At 37.3% G+C, this 18251-nt stretch overlaps 1 protein-coding gene across 3 annotated transcripts in view; it reads left to right on the top strand.

Annotated features, from left to right (window-relative positions):
• The window catches only part of thoc2 (THO complex 2), a 108945-nt gene that overhangs the window by 55552 nt on the left and 35142 nt on the right, over positions 1-18251 (top strand). For all 3 annotated transcript variants that reach the window (XM_048176218.1, XM_048176220.1, XM_048176217.1), the window contains exons 16-23: positions 89-173; positions 2233-2326; positions 2707-2787; positions 3043-3139; positions 6048-6165; positions 9564-9743; positions 13970-14134; positions 16348-16623. In XM_048176218.1, the coding sequence (XP_048032175.1) occupies positions 89-173; positions 2233-2326; positions 2707-2787; positions 3043-3139; positions 6048-6165; positions 9564-9743; positions 13970-14134; positions 16348-16623 (1096 nt within the window). The remainder of the gene's footprint in view (positions 1-88; positions 174-2232; positions 2327-2706; positions 2788-3042; positions 3140-6047; positions 6166-9563; positions 9744-13969; positions 14135-16347; positions 16624-18251) is intronic.

Here is an 18251-nt window from a genome sequence, read left to right as displayed (position 1 = left end):
CGGTGAGCGTATAAATTATTAATTGTCTGTTTGGTGTTTAAGTGCCACTCTTTCTCATTTTTCCCTTCTCTATGAATTTCTTCCCCAGGCGACTGACTAAAGAAAATGTGAAGCCCTCAGGAAGGCAGATCGGAAAGTTAAGCCACAGTAACCCCACCATTCTCTTTGATTATGTGAGTATTTTATTGCTTGTGACGGCCATAATGGTGCGCTAGACTAATGACATGCTTTTACGGGGCTCCTTTATAATCTGCAGTATGCCATCAATTTTCATTGCTCCTCAGATTAAAAAGCATGTATATGAGCTCAGACCAGTGGCCTAATGCCCAACATCAGAATGAAAGAATGAACACAAGGCTAAATTTAGGCTGTATTAGTCAGCAGGCTAACGGTAATCACATGCATCTCCATCTAATGTAAGAAATTTATGACTGGGCCGACCACGGCTGACAGATCTTCATATGTGCCAGAAAGTTTTCATCATGATTCTCCTTTCTTGCTGGGTTAGTTCTAAAGAAGTCTTGTTCTGCTGTTCATGCTGTGCACGTCTTCAGCGATGAGAGACTCAACGAGTTTTGCTCTCGTATACTGAGAAGAAAAGATTTGGAAGTGGCTGACGTTGGCAAGCCTTTGAGTTCATTAGCATTTCTGAAAAAAAAATTCTGAAGATTCAGTGGTGAAATAAAAGATCAGCTCTGACGAAGGCTGTTATTCAATCACTGGCAGAGGACTGTGCTTTTCTTATGCCTTTCCTCAATTTATGAATGCCGAGAAAGAGAGACCACTGACTGATGCTGCTGCCACTGAACTTACAAACACTTGCCACAGTTGAACATGAAATTAGAAAAAATTAAATGAATAAATGTCCCTGGTCTAATTGTACAATGTATTATACCACATGCTTAGGAAACATAATTAGTGGTGTGTGCAAAGACAGGCATCACTTACTGTTTAGACATTGACGATTATTAAAGGGTTAGTTCATCTAAAAATGAAAATGTCATTTATTACCCTCATGTCGTTCTACACCCGTAAGACCTTCGTTCATCTTCGGAACACAAATTAAGATATTTTTGATGAAATCCGATGGCTCAGTGAGGCCTCTATTGCCAGCAAGTTAATTAACACTTTCGATGCCCAGAAAGCTATTAAAAACATATTTAAAACAGTTCAGTACAGTAGAGTGGTTCTACCTTAAAATTTATAAAGACGATAATACTTTTTGTGCACCAAAAAAAAACAAACAAAATAACTTTTCAATAATATCTCGTCATGGCCGATTTTAAAACACTGCTTTGAATCTTTTGTTTCGAATCAGTGGTTCAGATCGTGTGTCAAACTGCTGAAATCACGTGACTTTGCTGTATTTTTGGGTAAACTAACCCTTTTTAAAAAAAAAAAAAGTACTACTGATACCAATTACTTTTATAAATGTTTATGCCTGATAGGTGCTATTCAGAACAATTACTGATTTTTATTGAATATATTACATCTGTGAATACACAACAGGGTTTTTTTATCTTTTATTTGTGGATTTGATATTACCAAATCAGTATCTGAAGGTAAAATGCTTAAATATTAAAAGAATATCTGTAAAACTAATTATCGGTTGATCTCTATTACTGTTGCTTATATTTGAGGACCTACCAAGCACCCAAGAAACACACTCGCAACCCAAAAGTAATACTCTGGCAAGAGGAGGAGACTTTTACAGTAGCAAAAAGCACCTAAAAACAAAAAAGCCAAATCTGATAGACACATAGTTGTAAAAACCAGTCAATTGCAAATGAATGAAATTATGTCCTGCTATACGTTGTTTTATGTTTCATTTGAAAATGATACATTATAAAAGTTAAATGATGTCATTTAAAGATAATTTATTTTTAGCAGAATTTTGAGTGACACTTCGGATTGAAATAATTAATATAATGGAGCTTTGACTAAAGACAGTTTATCGATGTGAGGGAATTAAAGCTATATTTCACACCAGCCTGTTTAATTTTAAGAGTGTAAAATGGTAGGTAACAATTTGACACTCTTTGTCACAAAACATAAACACATAAATAACATAAGTGGACCTACGGAGAATAAAAATAAAAATGCAGGTTTAAAAACAAAACAACAGCAAAAAAAAAAAAAAAAAAAAAGTAATTTTAATTGAGGAGTGAATCACTACTGTGAAGACCTCCATTGTTAGGGTAATGAATGTAATGTTGCTCTCTTTTCTTTCAGATTCTGTCTCAGATCCAGTGGTATGACAACCTGATAACTCCAGTGGTGGACTCTCTCAAATACCTCACCTCTTTAAACTACGATGTGCTGGCCTGTATCCTTTCAGACGGCTATAATAATTACACTCCTTCTGCATAATAATCTTCCCCCTCCGCTAATAACAGCTCTCCCAGGAACTTGCTGATCTCCACGAATCTCCCGTAATTTGTGTGATTAAAATAGCATGTAATCGCTCACCTTGACTTCATCATCATCACCGAAGCTGACAGCTTTGTGTGTTTAAAATGAGGGAAAAAGCATTCCTGCAGTTTGGAGAGCAGCAGAGTAAAATAGACTGTTAATTTTCATTTGAACTTGCCAAAACAATGACTGACCGTATGAGTAATAGTCTGAACAGTGTCTGCCATTTATAGCGAATGTGTTATCTTTAAAGAGCGAGACGTGGTGTGTTTGAGCCCTTGACCGTGTGGGCAGATTGCATTATTGAAGCTTTAGCCAACCCAGAGAAAGAAAAGATGAAACATGATGACACGACCATTTCATCATGGCTGCAGAGTGAGTGCCGCATTTCCTCCCTTCCTCTAAAACACCTCTTCGATGTGCCGAGATGCTGAATAAATTGAACTTCCATCTGACATTCTTAATGGACGTTAAATGTCATTTCTTTAAATGGTTTGGCCTTGCTGCTGGAGTGTGTCCGGAAACCAATTTGGAGCACAAATGCGTGACATTCTTGACTTGCCCTCTTACAGATTCTAATGCTCATTCTTATGGTAATATTTTGCTTTTATCATCACGTCTTTCCCATAGGCCTCGCTAGTCTTTGTGGAGCGGTTTTCAGGAAATATCCCATTGAGTTAGCTGGTCTTCTCCAGTATGTGACCAACCAGCTGAAAGCAGGCAAGAGGTATGCATGCATGTTTGCCATTTTGTGGTCTGCTCTTTAATGCAATGGTGTGTTTACCCCTCATTTAATTAAAGCTGATCATGTGTTACTATACAAAACTAACTGTTCAGGACAAACAAGGGACTCATGATCAACTTTCACAAAACAAAAAAAAGTTGTAGATCATCCACGTAATGACACAGAATCAGGTGTATGTAAACTTGCACATGGAGACGTGGAGTGGAGACATTTTTATAAATTCCATTATTTTTGTTTTGTGGACTATATGTAAACATCTGTTGTGTGAAATGGATTACTTAGGGCACTACTAAATAAAATTAACATGCAATTTTTATGATCCCCATTTTGTTAAAATTAACATTTTGCAGAATTTGTGAGGTGTGTACAAATTTATCTCTGCAACTGTGTAAATTATTTTGTGTATTTAATAACCACAAGAATTATAATTATTATTTTATCTTTACATTGAATGGGTCAGAAACAGTAGGAAAATGTTGTATGAAAACAAGTAGAAAGGTGTTTTTTTTTTTTTTTGGTTCCTGAAAAAGGGGTTGGTGGTTGAAATGCCAAAAGTATGCTACTTTTTTTACGCATACTCCATTTGGCGACACAGGCAGTCGAAACATGTGGTTTAGAAAGTTTAATCTTTGTCATTTGTCTGCGCTATTTTATTCTCCAGAAGTTATGACCGATAAAACTTTCTTTATATTCTTTTAAAACTAAAGTTAATAACCTCCTCAAACAAGCGCTTGTCAGTGCCAGGCATCTGTTGTTGCGGTCTCTGGTATTTTGTTGTAGTTGTTTCATCTCTTTAGTTTTTTCTACTGTGAAATAAGTTTGGAAACACAGTAGCCAGTGTTGCCACCTTGTGCAAAACAAATTCAATGCAGTTTTGCAAGGTTACAAAATAATTTTGTCACTATTTTTGTGATGAAATTTGCATCACCTTGCGTACATGTAAAAACCGAAGTATACTTTGGCCTTAAAGAATATACTCTAAAAAATGTAAACACCCAAAATTTCCTAATTTCCTAAATTGTTCATCCCTTCAGAGAAAGTAAATTTTCAGGTTTTTTGTTTTTTTTTGCAGATGCACTAAATCAAAATGATTGTTTTCAAATAGAGCTATTCAAGTCATCTGGTGAAAATTCCTGTATTTCCTGTATATTCTGTATTGCATGAAACAAAATGTTGAAATATCATTATTTTCCCAATATCATGCAGCCCATTCTACTGACTTATTTTAAAAAAATATGTAGCTTTGCACTTCCCAAGCAAAATACTCATGCAGACCTACAAAAAAAAAATTAAACGGGCTATATGTAGAATTCAGAAACCCTTGTTATTAGCGACACCTGTGGCTGTTAACAACTTATTGCTCGTGCACACATAACATACAAGAGAATGAAAGTGATACAAGGCCCCGATATACTTGCGGCATAGTTCTTTTTCATTCTTTGCTTAGAAGTGAAAGAAGTTGGAAAAACTTTTGCAGCGATATACTGTTAATGAACATCCTGATGCTGTCCACACTGTTGAGAGCGATGTTTAGATGAATGTGTAATTATGTGCTGTGCACTTTCCTCTCAATAACAAATTAAATGCACAACAAAAAATGACAGCAGTTAAGAAAGTATCAGTTCATAGCAATGTGGATATATTTACACAAGCTCTGTGATTCATTGACAAATGAGGCAATTAAAATTACACCGTTATGATAGTATAATCAAACTATCATAAGTATCTGTATCACATGAGATCTGGCTATGTGAGAATATAGTTTAAATTAACTCAATTTCTTTGCATGACATTACAGTACAGAATCTTTCAGCATTATCCTGTTACAAGCTGTTCACACACTGGAAATAAAAATGTGATTAATACATGAAAATTTTTGTATATATCCCCTTTTAAAAGATTAAATTTACAAAAAAAAATATGTGTGTGTGTGTGTGTATAATCACAACCCAAATTAATACTTTTTATACAGCTGTTTTTATCTATGTATCCTTAAAGTACAAGAAGACATTTATGACTTTGTAAAAATCTTAAATCCTAAAAGTCAATGTTCTGAATGTTTTGACATTTAACTTCATTTCAAGTATTCAGTAGCCAGGACAGATTAGTTGTAGATTTTCTTGATGAATGGCAACAATTACAGAATGTTACGACTATGTAAGTGACTAGCATTTTGGTACAACAGTGTTCATATAAAACTCAAACCTGTTCACATCAATTTAACATGAAGCAGATGCACGAAATGTGCTGTGTTTGCAACACTGGTGCACAGTCCAAATGGCCACTATATTTACTATGCAGCAGTTAACAATTAAAATGGTATATTCCTGAACTGAAGTGGCTAATTCCAGTGCCTGGCTGAGAGAACAGTATTTTCTACATAAGTGTAAGCATCAATGTTAATAATATGTGGGTTCTCCTTCAAGACTCCGGAGAGACGTGTGTAGGCAGGCAGTTAAAGTCCATGCTGACATACAGGAGAATTGACTAACCATTATTCTGAAACCTGGATTGAGCTTCATGCATGTAAATGGGCCATATGGGTTGGATGCATGTAAGATAATGGATTTGACTGACTATGCTGATTCTGGTGGGAGGTGATTTCTCATTAAGATAATTTTTTCTGAACATAAAAACAATCAAACCAAGATGTTACATTAAAATGTGCCAGTGCTGGCAAATTGTTCTAGTTAACAACATAGCATTAACATAAAAGAGTAGTCTTCATTTTGGTTGAAGTTGTGATCCAAAAATGTATCACAGGTCTGTTCTGAAAGCAGGGGGAAATAGCTATGCTAATGCTGCTGTGCATTAAGGATGAGGAACTTCTAAAATTTGACTTTGGTTTAATCAAAGTCTTCAATTATTCATGTGCTTTGTATTGTGCTAGTTTTGACCTGCTGATCCTGAAGGAGGTTGTGCAGAAGATGGCAGGAATTGAGATCACAGATGAAATGACCGTGGAGCAGCTGGAGGCCATGACAGGCGGAGAGCAGCTTAAAGCAGAGGTACGTCACACCTTTTGGAAATATTCATCATTTTTTTTTAGAAAACGGAGCACATTTACACACATACATACATTCTTTAGAGTGGCTTATGTGTCAATGCATTAGATTAGAGCTGCACCAACATTTCAGGTGTGGAAAGTGCTAGAATTGTGATTGTGCTATTATTTAAAATTGTTTTAAAATGCCACTTGCTTTGATATTATTTATTATTTATGGCAATCACATTCATACATTTTTAAGAGTGTTCAAAGGGGCCGCTGTGTGAAGAGCACTGGCACAGAGACTTTATTCATAGACCAGGAACGTGGGTAGTAGTGTCGTCTCAATGATATGAAAGTTTGCAGTCATTGAGCTCAAACCAGCGAGTTTATGTATTTTTAAATCTTGTAATATGAGTTCATACATGTACCCTATTAGTCTGCAAACCAGCATGAACCAGGTCTACGCATTCCAGATGGTGTTTGCTTTAACAGTGCTTCCTTGAAAACACTGAGGCAATTAAAGTGTGGCCACATGGGACAGTAGGTGTTCATAATGAATCAACTCAGGAGTTGCCTCTAGAGGTTGACCGTGGATTTTACCGATAACAGTTACTAAGTTGAACCGCACTGACCGATAACTGATTAATAGATAGTTTTCAAATTGGATACTGAATGAAAACAAACATAACACTACAAGTAAAATAGTGCTTAACTTTATTACAAAAATAAAAACCAGTACTGCACCTTGAAAATGTCCTGTACTTTTTAAATGACATATATAAATATATAAATTGTAGCGAATTAGCTCAAGTAAATAATTAGAATTAACCCTTAAATGCATACCTCGGGTCTTTAGTGACCCGGGACGTCATTCACTACCCTCCTCCTCGTTCATTTTTTAAATTTAGAAATCAACCTTGGTATTCCTCAATCAATTCATTCTAAAGAATATAACAAGAAAAAAATCATAAAATTATAAAAGAATGCCTGTTTTTGTATTCATTTTTTGTGAAAATAGTATAGGGTTCGCTATCGACCCGAGGTGTGTATAAGTGTACGTATATTTTTTCTGCACAGCAATAATTGAATCTTAGATGACGGAATAAGTGCAATTCACCTTTATTCCACAAGGTGGCAATGTCTGATACACAATGATGAAGTGACGATTCATTCAGACAAAAAACGAAAGAATAAGCAAAACATGAAATGGCTCAGCGATTTACTGCAGAGCAAGTACTGAACGCAATCAAATATGACTGTAACTGTCACTGGATGGATCTGGTGAAGCTGTTAGCGACCAAAATATTGATTTTGAAGATGCTGAAAATTATATAGTGTTGAGAATATGTTTGAGATCGCGAATGGGCTCATATTCGTGACCTCAAACATAAAAATAGCCTATTTGCTGAATTTACTGGGAAATGAGCTCTGACGAGGACAATGATGATGGCATAAAACATCTGCTCAAACTGAGCCTTTTCAAGCTTCAAAAGGTTACAAAATATGCTTTATTTTATTCTTCTGTAATTGTTACTCTAATATCAGAGGAGTTTTATATTATCGCGACAGGTAGAGATCCTTCCGTGTTAGATATAGATCCGGGTCGATAAAGACCCGAATATGTAAGAATGACTGGCGAAACAGTCACGCATTTAAGGGTTAATTACAATGGATTATAATTATAAATATATATGATCTAGATTATATTCTTTTGCCAAGGGGAATAATTCTCTTTTTCTAGTACAAACAGTACAAAAGCATGTTGCGAAAATCAAAACGTTAAAGTGACCTGTGGTCAGTGAGCTGCACAGAGACAATCTAGCGTGAGTGTAATGGATTTTAATACATGAAACTATGAATACATACAACTAAATCTAAGCAAAGAATACATATATACAGGATAATGAAAGTATAGAAAGACAAAAGAATGGCAAAACGTACAAACAATTAACCTTGAGAGCCAGTAAAGAATCACATCACCTAAAATAGGGGCATATAAACTTAACGCATCCTAAAGATCGATAAGAACGATACTTGCATGGATTTTTGGCATTGAGTTATGGATAAATACGAGACGGAGATTCCGTGTGTTAGTGGGCTGGAATTTGTCAGTTTATTCTGTTTCCCCGCGGGAAGTTTGAACTGAGGTACCTTGAAAGCACTTTATGCTGGAGGGTGGTCGTCCCGTCAGAAGAGTAGATGAGAGCACAATGAGAGACGAAAGAGGATGATATGAGAGACCTTGTCTTTTAAGGACAGATCAGTCCCTCCCATCCTTGGGTAAACTGACCAATCCAGAGTGTGTATTTTGAGTGGGAAAGAGTTTCTTTGTTTCCCTTTTACAATCTAATTTGCATGTTTATGGTGGTGTCTTGATTAATACAGTTTTACCCCAAAGTATAGTATAAATAACAATTTATCGTAACATAATGTACATCATCGATTAAAGCATCCAGAGAGGATTAAATAAAAACCAAATACTATAGGGTGGGATGACATTACAAGAGTGGTAAATTCTCACATATGGTTATAAGCATTTAAACTTATCCTACGAATAACTTGGCTAACTAGGCTAATTACACATGAGGACATACATCATATACATTCTGGGATAATTTAATTATGAGTTAAATTCAGGGAATTTCAGTATATGTGTGTGTGTGTGTGTGTGTGTGTGTGTGTGTGTGTGTGTTGTGTATTGGGTCTTCCACAATGTCTGTTGTTGGTCACATGGCCTTTGTGCCTGGCATGGTGTCCATCTAGGATATCTTTGAAGTCACTTAGAAGCTATGAGGACGTTCCTGCTTAGAATCTGCCAAGGCAGTTAATGTGACACCAAGGCAATTTCATAGACTCGCCAGAGCCAGGTCTGTGATTTACATTAAGAAGTCAAAAGTCAAAAACTTAGCTGAGGCCTATAGTTGATTTGATAACCTCAATCCTGTCCAGACGCTACAAAATAGTAATCTCTATATGAAGCATACAGACTATCTTAAAGCAACAAAGACAAACATTTTGTTGTAAAATGCACAATATTCCAGCCTAGGGTGAAGTCATTATGCACATTAATATCAATTTGGGTCCCGCTCTTTACAGCACACAGTTTTGCATGTCAAAACAAACTCCACAAGGCGTCAATGATTTCGCCTCTAGAGGCCGCTCTCGTACTGTATAATGACAGCAGAAAAACCCGGAAAAACTATTGGATTTTTTCAGATAACCAATTGTTCCAGCAAAACTGATCAATCGGTTTACCTTTACCCTCTATTGAGGAAATATCTGCTGAGTGCTTGTTAGTCAGGCCTGGTCATGACTCTCGATGCAGCTGCAAGAACATCCCTCCATCTTGTGCATAATGAACTCCATATGTATGGTATGGTAATGGATTGATTTTTATGTTTTGCTTTCTGTGTGTAGGGTGGCTACTTTGGGCAGATCAGGAACACTAAGAAGTCTTCTCAACGTCTAAAGGATGCCCTTCTGGACCATGAGCTGGCATTACCGCTGTGTCTGCTGATGGCGCAGCAGAGGAACGGCGTGGTCTTCTCTGAGGGGGGAGAGAAGCATCTTAAACTTGTGGGGAAGCTTTACGATCAGGTATGATGAGGTCTGATGAGCAAAACCATGATGACTCAGATTTATGCAGTCCTCCTCAATTCTATCACTGTAATCTCTAAAAAGAGTATAACTGCTAATTAAACATGACATGCAGCAGAACTTGTCATGCAAGTAGAGCTGATAATACACTTAAAAATGGTTTACTTAAAGTTTGATGCCCGTTTACTTTAAGTTAAAATGCTGACATGATATAGATAGACACACGGGCTCCTGGAGGGGGTGTTCGGAAAGAAATAACATATAAAATTGTACATTTTAATGAGGTAAAGACTGCCAATTAGAAAATATGCCTCTATTAGATGAGAAAATGTGTTAATGACTGAAACACCATGCTATTGGAGTTAAACATAGCATGATCCTTTATCATTGTCTTATAATCACTGGCTTTGACAGCCTGTATAAGTGGGAAAACTAATGAAGGGATAGTGAAAACTGTTATTTACTCTCAGGTTGTTCCAAACTAGCATGATATTTATTTCTAACGTTCACGCTGCTCTTTTCCAAGCATCAAAAGCATACAGTGGGGCTGTCAATGTTGAAAGTACAAAACTGATCATAAAGTCACCATAAAAGTAGTTCAGGTAAAACCCCTCTCAGATCTGCATGTTTACATATCACAATTTGTGCTTTTTTCCTCAGAATTCTGAGTTTTAATCTCTTTTAAGGGATGCTTAATTTTGTGGACAAAACAATGTCTATATCACAAAATATATATTAATGCACAAAATTATACATTCACATAATGCATTTTGTGATCCAGATAGACTCTTTCTCCCACAAAATTAGATGGGTCTTGACTTGGAGAAATCCTGGTGACCTAACAACTGTTTTGGCCCTCTGCCTCACCCATTTTATTTATTTATTTACTTATTATTACTTTATATTATTTGCCCAGGGCCGGACTCACACACAGATATTTTCAAACATGCAATTCCGGGAGAGATCTTAACTCAAAATTGCAATATAAAATCTAGAAATGAACAGAAAGTCCTTATATAGCTATTTTTTAATTCAATGGTAGAAAGGGGCTTCCATAATTTTCCATAATTTCCATAATTGACGTCAGACTTGGAGCAACGTGTCCATATTTGAATACCCGCGAATGGTAAACAGATTGGGAAACTGTAGCTAAAAGGAAGATTTTCAGTGAATATGGATATAAATTTCTGCCTTTTCCCTGCAAAAATATGGTTTCAGAAGACTGACCGCACACAAGTCTTATGAGCTACTTTTATGATGGACTTGACAGCCTCTGATCACTGTATGATCTCACTTCATGGAAGAGAGTTGCGTGAACTTTCTGCAAAATGTCTGCTCCTGAGTTTTTGGGTGAAGTAATTGAAATGCTGTTTCCCAAAGCAAACCAAACCGAATGATTTAGTTTTAAAAACTTTTCATGGTTGTCATTGTCGCAGTGTGGAAGTAAAAGTAGCCCGTATCAGCCATGGGAAGACTCACCGAGGGAGTTGTACAGAACTTCTGTGATTTTCATCCACCCACATACACTGGCAGTTTGCTTTTCATGTTCAGCAGCTGCGTAGCTCAATTACTCACTGGGTAATCCAATTGACTGTTTCCTCTCTCCCCCCCATGTTCTCTAGACATGTCGCAATTCACAGCAGATGGTGCTAAAAACTAACATCATCAGCTCCATTCTGTGTGGGACTACGAAATGATGCCGCCGGTCGATCTTTTTTGCTCTTTATTTTTTTTTCATCTTTTTTCTCTCAATGTCTCAAATTAGAGCCTTTAGCAAATAATTCCCTCTCGCGATGCCAAATTGTCTAAATAATTGCTCATGGTGTGAATGAGGAACACGCTTTTTCCTGACATCAGTGGGGAAGCTTTTAATTATTAATTTTGGCTCTTTTTTTAAAACTCACTTTGCAGGAAGTTGTGCGCTGCTCATTACAATCAGCAGAAATGTGTGGGGCTCCTGTGCCTGGCTATCACCGCCTCTGATGCACCACAGAGATTGATTGACTCATCTCTGAGACTAAATATGCATTCAGTATGATTGCATGATTTATGCATAAGCACCCTGAAAAATATTAGAACAACTTAATAATTTGTATAAATTTGCCTTATTTTGCATGTTTAATACATCTTTTGGCATGGTGTTTAAGAGTTGCCTCTTAATATATCCCAGTGTTTTATATTTTGTTAGTGGTTTATGCAAAGGCAAGCATCAGTTATGGTCATGAATGAAGCTTGCTGAAGAGAGGGGAGGGGGTGTTGTCACAATGCATTGTTGTGGCCTTCTTTGCATCGCATGAGCAAGGACAACTTCAGAAGGCAGAAATGCTGGGAAAACCTCATTTTCTTTCTCCTAACTAGGCGTTATGGTAGTCTGAACTGATTCGAGCACTGAAAGCAGGCCAAACCAATCTAATTTTCCTTTGATGTCCAGTTTTGTTGTTGGCACAAGCAGGGCAGAAAGAGTATTCTATGCACGGGTTTAGAGAGGTATCCCCTGTTCCTGTCTTTTGCATCAGTTTCTGAATAGATGCCGCTAGATTGAGTCGCGTTACCCTCACATGCATGGACTTTAGACAAAGTCTGGTCTACACTGCAGCATATTCGAGCCAAGAACCACACATTTAGGGCTTTTTTCACACCTAGCTTGTTTGGATTGTTTGTTTTGGTACCAGGCACGTTTGCTGTTTAGGCAAATAATGCGGCAGCCGTGCTTGGATTCGCACCAAAATAATCAGCATGAGATTACCTAAACAAGGTAAGAAAGCAATCTGACCAACAAACCGAGCTGTATCATAATTCATAATGGGAAATGCGGTATTCAGAAAATCAGCAGTGTCTGATTCTGTAGGTGAGAACATTAGTATCGCAGTTGAAAACCAAAGAGTACCTCTTCATCTTAAAATGTCATTGCTCCTCTCTGAAACACTGTTCCAACAGAGCCTTGAATAATAAATAACTGATATGCCCACTTGTCAATTCATCTTGATGGATGACACTATAAGGGCATTCTCGGAACATAACAGATTCATTCTGACCAATGAGAGGAATGTTTTACTCACTTTTTAAAAATGTAAGTGCCTGTTTCGGAACTAAGCAATCTGCAGGTCTGCAAATGCACTTAGTAAGGCAGGGGTTGATGATGTGTTAAAAACCACGGGTGCTGGTTGTAAATATTGACTTAACGAATCTCATTGATTCTTACAAGCCCAAGATAGATATTTCTTAATTTCCTGCACTACTTTTCAGTGTCAGCACACTCCTGCTGCTGAAACTACAGCCATGGCAAAATAAGTCATATTTTACCCAAATTTGCAGTCTGAATTGAATCTGATTAAAATATTGTGTTTGAGAAATAATGGCAAAAAGGTTCTTATTAGTGAATCAAAAACATACAGCAGAAGCACTGTAGTCCAACTCATAAACAAATGATCTCTTTGAGCAGGTCCTTTCAGTGAACCATTCAAAAAAACTCAGGTGATATCGTCTGAATTGAATCAAATGTAATACAAATGCCAAATAAATAGAATCAAGAGCTTGTAGATTGCAATCAAATCAGAAAATGTGCAACAATAATTTACATATGGGGAAATCTGAAATCTGATAATACTCTTAAAACAAAGCAGAAGATACATGCTGAAACTTGTTTATTCACTACTAATTGGTCTCGGAAATCTGGACCAAATTTTCATTGGAAGCATTTGTAGCAGCATATATGACTTTGCATTCTGGCTTCCAGAAATTAAAGCCAGCCCGTCAAACATTTTTGTGTACCTATGCTTATGATGCAGACTAAATTTGATTCTTGGTGGTCAAACCTCTTTTGCCTTCATCTGCTCTGAACTGCTATCTGAGACATTGACACATGATGCACACTCCAGTCTGAAACTCAGACAATATTGTTCTATGTTAGGTCTTTAACTTTGTCTGGTAGTAAAACAGCTGTACGGGTATGTTTGGGTAGTTGACCCAGTGGTCAGACCATACTTCCCTTCCTCAGGAATCTCTCCCCAGTGTCTCGCTCCCACTAAATTGCTTTACTGTGCATCTCATCGATTCCGATGGAGAGCCTGTGATGAATGGCTTTAATAAAGCGAGGTGCAGTTCCCCAAATAAATGAGCGACCTGAGGATTTATTAAGAGCATCTGCATTTGGCTGGGATACAAATGTGGACCAGAGGGAGAGATGTTTAATGATGGATGCTCCTCTTTCTGCTTCTTCCCCAAAGTGTCATGACACACTTGTGCAGTTTGGTGGCTTTTTGGCATCTAACCTCAGTACAGAAGACTACATCAAAAGGGTGCCGTCAGTCGATGTCCTCTGCAACCAGCTTCACACGCCACACGATGCCGCCTTCTTCCTGTCTCGGCCCATGTATGCCCATCAGATTCTGGTGAGTGATCAAACCAAACTCTTTCACACCCTAGTGCAGTGGTTCTCAACCATAGTCAGAAACCGTCTTAAGACAGAATCCTAACCAAAATAGATTTGATACGCTCTACAAAGGCAGCAAATTAAGGTTCTCTTAACATGAATAGCACTTCTCACATGAAACGCATGACATGTACTTCTAACACTTCCATTTGATTGCAGCTTGATGTTAGCATGTTTGCTAAGCTAATGAATTAATCAATTTTTCAAACATAAAAATACCTTTCTAGTTAGCTTCTTTTTTTACTTTGCCAAAATAAAGTATAAGTGTCCCAATTTGCATACTTACAAACTTTTTATTTCATTTTATTTTATTTATTTATTTATTTTTTATGTTGTTTAGTATAAATAGTCTGAGTAGAATGTTCACACTGGAAATTCCAGTGAGGAAAAAGTGCACTTTAAATATTCGGATGTTAATTAATTAACAGGAAAAAAATGTGTGGAGTGTTGGGCACTTAATTACGTAACCAAAAGGGGGATGCTATCAGACACCAATGCTGGATGACAAAATAATCTTATATTATGCACCGAACTGTCTAGTGTGTGAATTTTAAGTTCATAGTGTATAGTGTGTTATTTGGGACACAACTTGAATTTATATTCAACAGATTTATTCTGCTATCTTGGATGATTTTTGATGCAATGCATACTGGGAACCCTGAATAGATACATTACCAGCGTCATTTTAGTATGTGTAAAGCAGTGGAAAAGGGGGAGAGTAGAGGGTGACAAAAGGGGAGAAAACAACCAATAAAACACAGTACTGTAGCACACTCATTATACAGACACAAAATATGACCATGGAAGAAAAAACACACAAAAAAACAGAGTTGAGGGCACCTTAATGCATTAAAAAAAATATAACCTGTCCCTATATGACACAAACTCCCAAGAATGAGGGAGAAACGCAGAAGAGCATTTAAAAGGTCTAATAATATTTTCATTACATTTACAAGAACTATATAGTCTCTGAACAAACAAAACGCATCAGTTTAACACAAAACAATAAAGGCAGTTGACTTTTTTGTCGACTGCTCTTTTAATTTTCGGTCTACATCATTGTATTCTGTGTAGCAGAATAATTCCTCATGTCATCGCGTTCATGATCAGACGTACGGCTGTATTAGTGTCCTTACTTGCACATATATTTCATTTGAAAAAAGGACGTGATTTAAATATATGCCGATACACGGTGCTGGTTCATGCTTAGTGCACTAGAGTATGTAAAATGTCCATAAACGCTTGAAACATGCTTACTCCAGTCAATATAGGATGATCTTTGATCCGCGTTGCGAGTGTTGTTAAACTGATCACGGTGTTTCGCGTTGAAACCGCTCTCATGTGTGCTCCGCATGTTGTTACATGTTTGAATTCTCCGCTGTAACGCGATCTCATGTGCAATAGAGTGCAGTGATTGGGTTAAAAGATTCTTCAACCCGGAAGAATTACATTTCTCAGAAAAACGCAAACAGTTTCCACTTTTTGGTTAACGTCTTTGAGTGATTTTAGTGTTTTCATTGATGTGCAGTCTGTACATATCTGTTCACATCTTAAAAAATGTGTTGTGGGGTTTTACGACCCTTTAAGTGCTGTTTAGTTGGCAGCTCATAAGGTTGCAAGCAATACATCATCATATTCTCTGTACATTTAACACACTGGCTTTGAATTTTTACAATTACCACATATATTTATCTCTCAACAAATAATATATCATTGTTTGGTGTTTCTCAAACAAAGGTGTGATTAATGTAAAAATGTGGGTAGACAATAACAATTGAAGCATGGAGAGTCTTTAATAGTGGTTAAAATTGCGAAGGATCCAAAAATGCAATATTACTACAATGCTTTGCTCTTGCCTTAATACAAATCTCATAGTGCAGTAAAATGTAATTTATTTTGTATTTTTTTTATTTTGCAGTATTATTACTCTTATATGACACTGGCTGCCTAATGAATATTTCATACAGAGCTCATTGTGTTTTCCCACAACACTAGACCCACGCTACAGCTCTCCAGGGTGGCGTAAAGTTAACCCCATCTTTCTTCACCTCTAATAAGATTTACCACCCCCTAATTTCACGTGCAGGCCTCGGTGTATGCACATCTTCAGGTCTGTTTGTTGTGCTTGAGTGAATTATAAAGCTAGCCTGCTGTCTTTTGTGTTCCCATCAGTCCAAGTATGACGAATTGAAGAAGGCAGAGAAGGGCAACCGGCAGCAGCAGAAGGTCCATAAGTACATTGCAGCCTGTGAGCAGATTATGTCCCCTGTGCATGAGGCTGTCGTCTCTCTTCACTTGCCCAAAGTGTGGGATGATCTTCGACCCCAGTTCTATGCCACCTTCTGGTCCCTCACCATGTACGACCTGGCGGTACCGCACAATGCCTACGACCGGGAGGTCAACAAGCTTAAGATGCAGATCAAGGCCATTGATGAAAATACAGAGATGGTGAGACACTTCATGTTATACAAAACTCTCCCATGTGTACACTCCCATGTATTTGCGTGCATCAGTTGCCTGTTTCACAAAATCAGTTTCAGTGGCTAGCTACCCAGGTAAGTGAGTTTAATTAAACTTTTTTTTCAGGTTCAAGAACATGAACTCTTTTTTGGCATTTTCATCTCCATGGTATCTTATGCTACGCTACTGACCTAACACACAAACCAAAACTGGACCAGTCAGCTCAATGGAACAGGACTGGACAACTAGTTGTCTGTCACGTCATACAGTGTGAGAGAGCCGCTCTTCTAAGGTGTTTTGTGTGTGGTTTCGCTTTCGGTACCTTACAGTGACAGAGATATGAGCTGTGCATTATCTTAAGGTGTTAGATCCTGTCACTGTTCTCCACTGGAGCGGCTCCTGTCAGTTTTGTTTCTTTTCGAAATTCAAATGCTGTGTCATGCGCGAAACGTCGCAAAGGACGTGACACGTGAGTGCAACGGTTAAAGACTCCAGTTAGCGTGTTTAGATAGATGCTGCTGTTGGTTAATGAAATTTGAATGGATGAACTCGCGGTTCAATAGTCTCTTGTCATGTCAAAAGTGATGAGACTTTTCAGTTTTATGGACGTCGTCATCTTTAATATTACATTGGTCACTGTCGTTATGGTTACTAGTAAAGGAATACGAGCTTGACTCTCGCTGCACTTTCATACAGACAGTGTTCCAGACGCTACTGTAAGTTGCTGTGTGAACATTTTGAGACTCACACCAGTAAGTAAATGCGGTTGTCAATCCCAAAAACTGACAAAATGGGCAATGTTTATAGCAAGCGCAATGAACCCGCTGAACCTGATCTAAACTGGGTTGGAATTGTTTGGCTTTGTTTACTCTAAACCTACTCTGAAACTCAGAGATTGCTTAACAGGCCACCAATGTCAGTCCTGAATCTGTGCTCTAGACCTTGCAGTGTAAGTTCAGCCTAATAGATCTGTCTGTTGTTAAAAAATAAATTATATTTAAAAACAACCAATCATTCTAATGCTTTATTACTCACTGTTGAATTATTTGAATTAATAAATTTACTTTAACTTGAAGCTTTTTTTTCAAAATACTTAAATGACATGCATTTAATTTTTATATTACTATTTAACCTTTTTCAGTAGAGAATTGTGATCAGTAGTATATTATTTTTTGCTCTCATTAAGTTTAATTGATATAAGAATCAGCTCTTGAAACTCTGGTAATTCTACTAACAGCCTGTATTTTGATGGAATAATGCTGCTATGAAGCTGAAGTTTGTCATATAATAAACAGCTAATGAAATGATATGGGCAGTTTTATGCTTGAACTATAAAGTATGCAGTCACATGGCCCCATGATCTGTCCTCACTAAAGCCAGGGACATACTTAACGACTAGCTGAAACATTCTAAGGCTGAGCTCAACACACAAAGACTATTTCCTTTGACTGAAGCAGATTTAAATACTTGCACACGGAATTTAAACACCGCCTGTAATCGCCGACTGAACGCAACTGGCTCTGACTGGACGTGTTTGAGTGTGATCCGTCATAAATATCAATTTACATTCATAATCGGCCTAACAATCGTTAAGTGTGTGCGCGACTTAAATAAAT

The sequence above is a fragment of the Megalobrama amblycephala genome, linkage group LG23 (genome assembly GCF_018812025.1).
Source record: "Megalobrama amblycephala isolate DHTTF-2021 linkage group LG23, ASM1881202v1, whole genome shotgun sequence".
Lineage (NCBI taxonomy): Eukaryota > Metazoa > Chordata > Actinopteri > Cypriniformes > Xenocyprididae > Megalobrama > Megalobrama amblycephala.
Note: the sequence above shows the minus strand (reverse complement) of the source record. Positions and strands in the feature narration are given on the sequence as shown.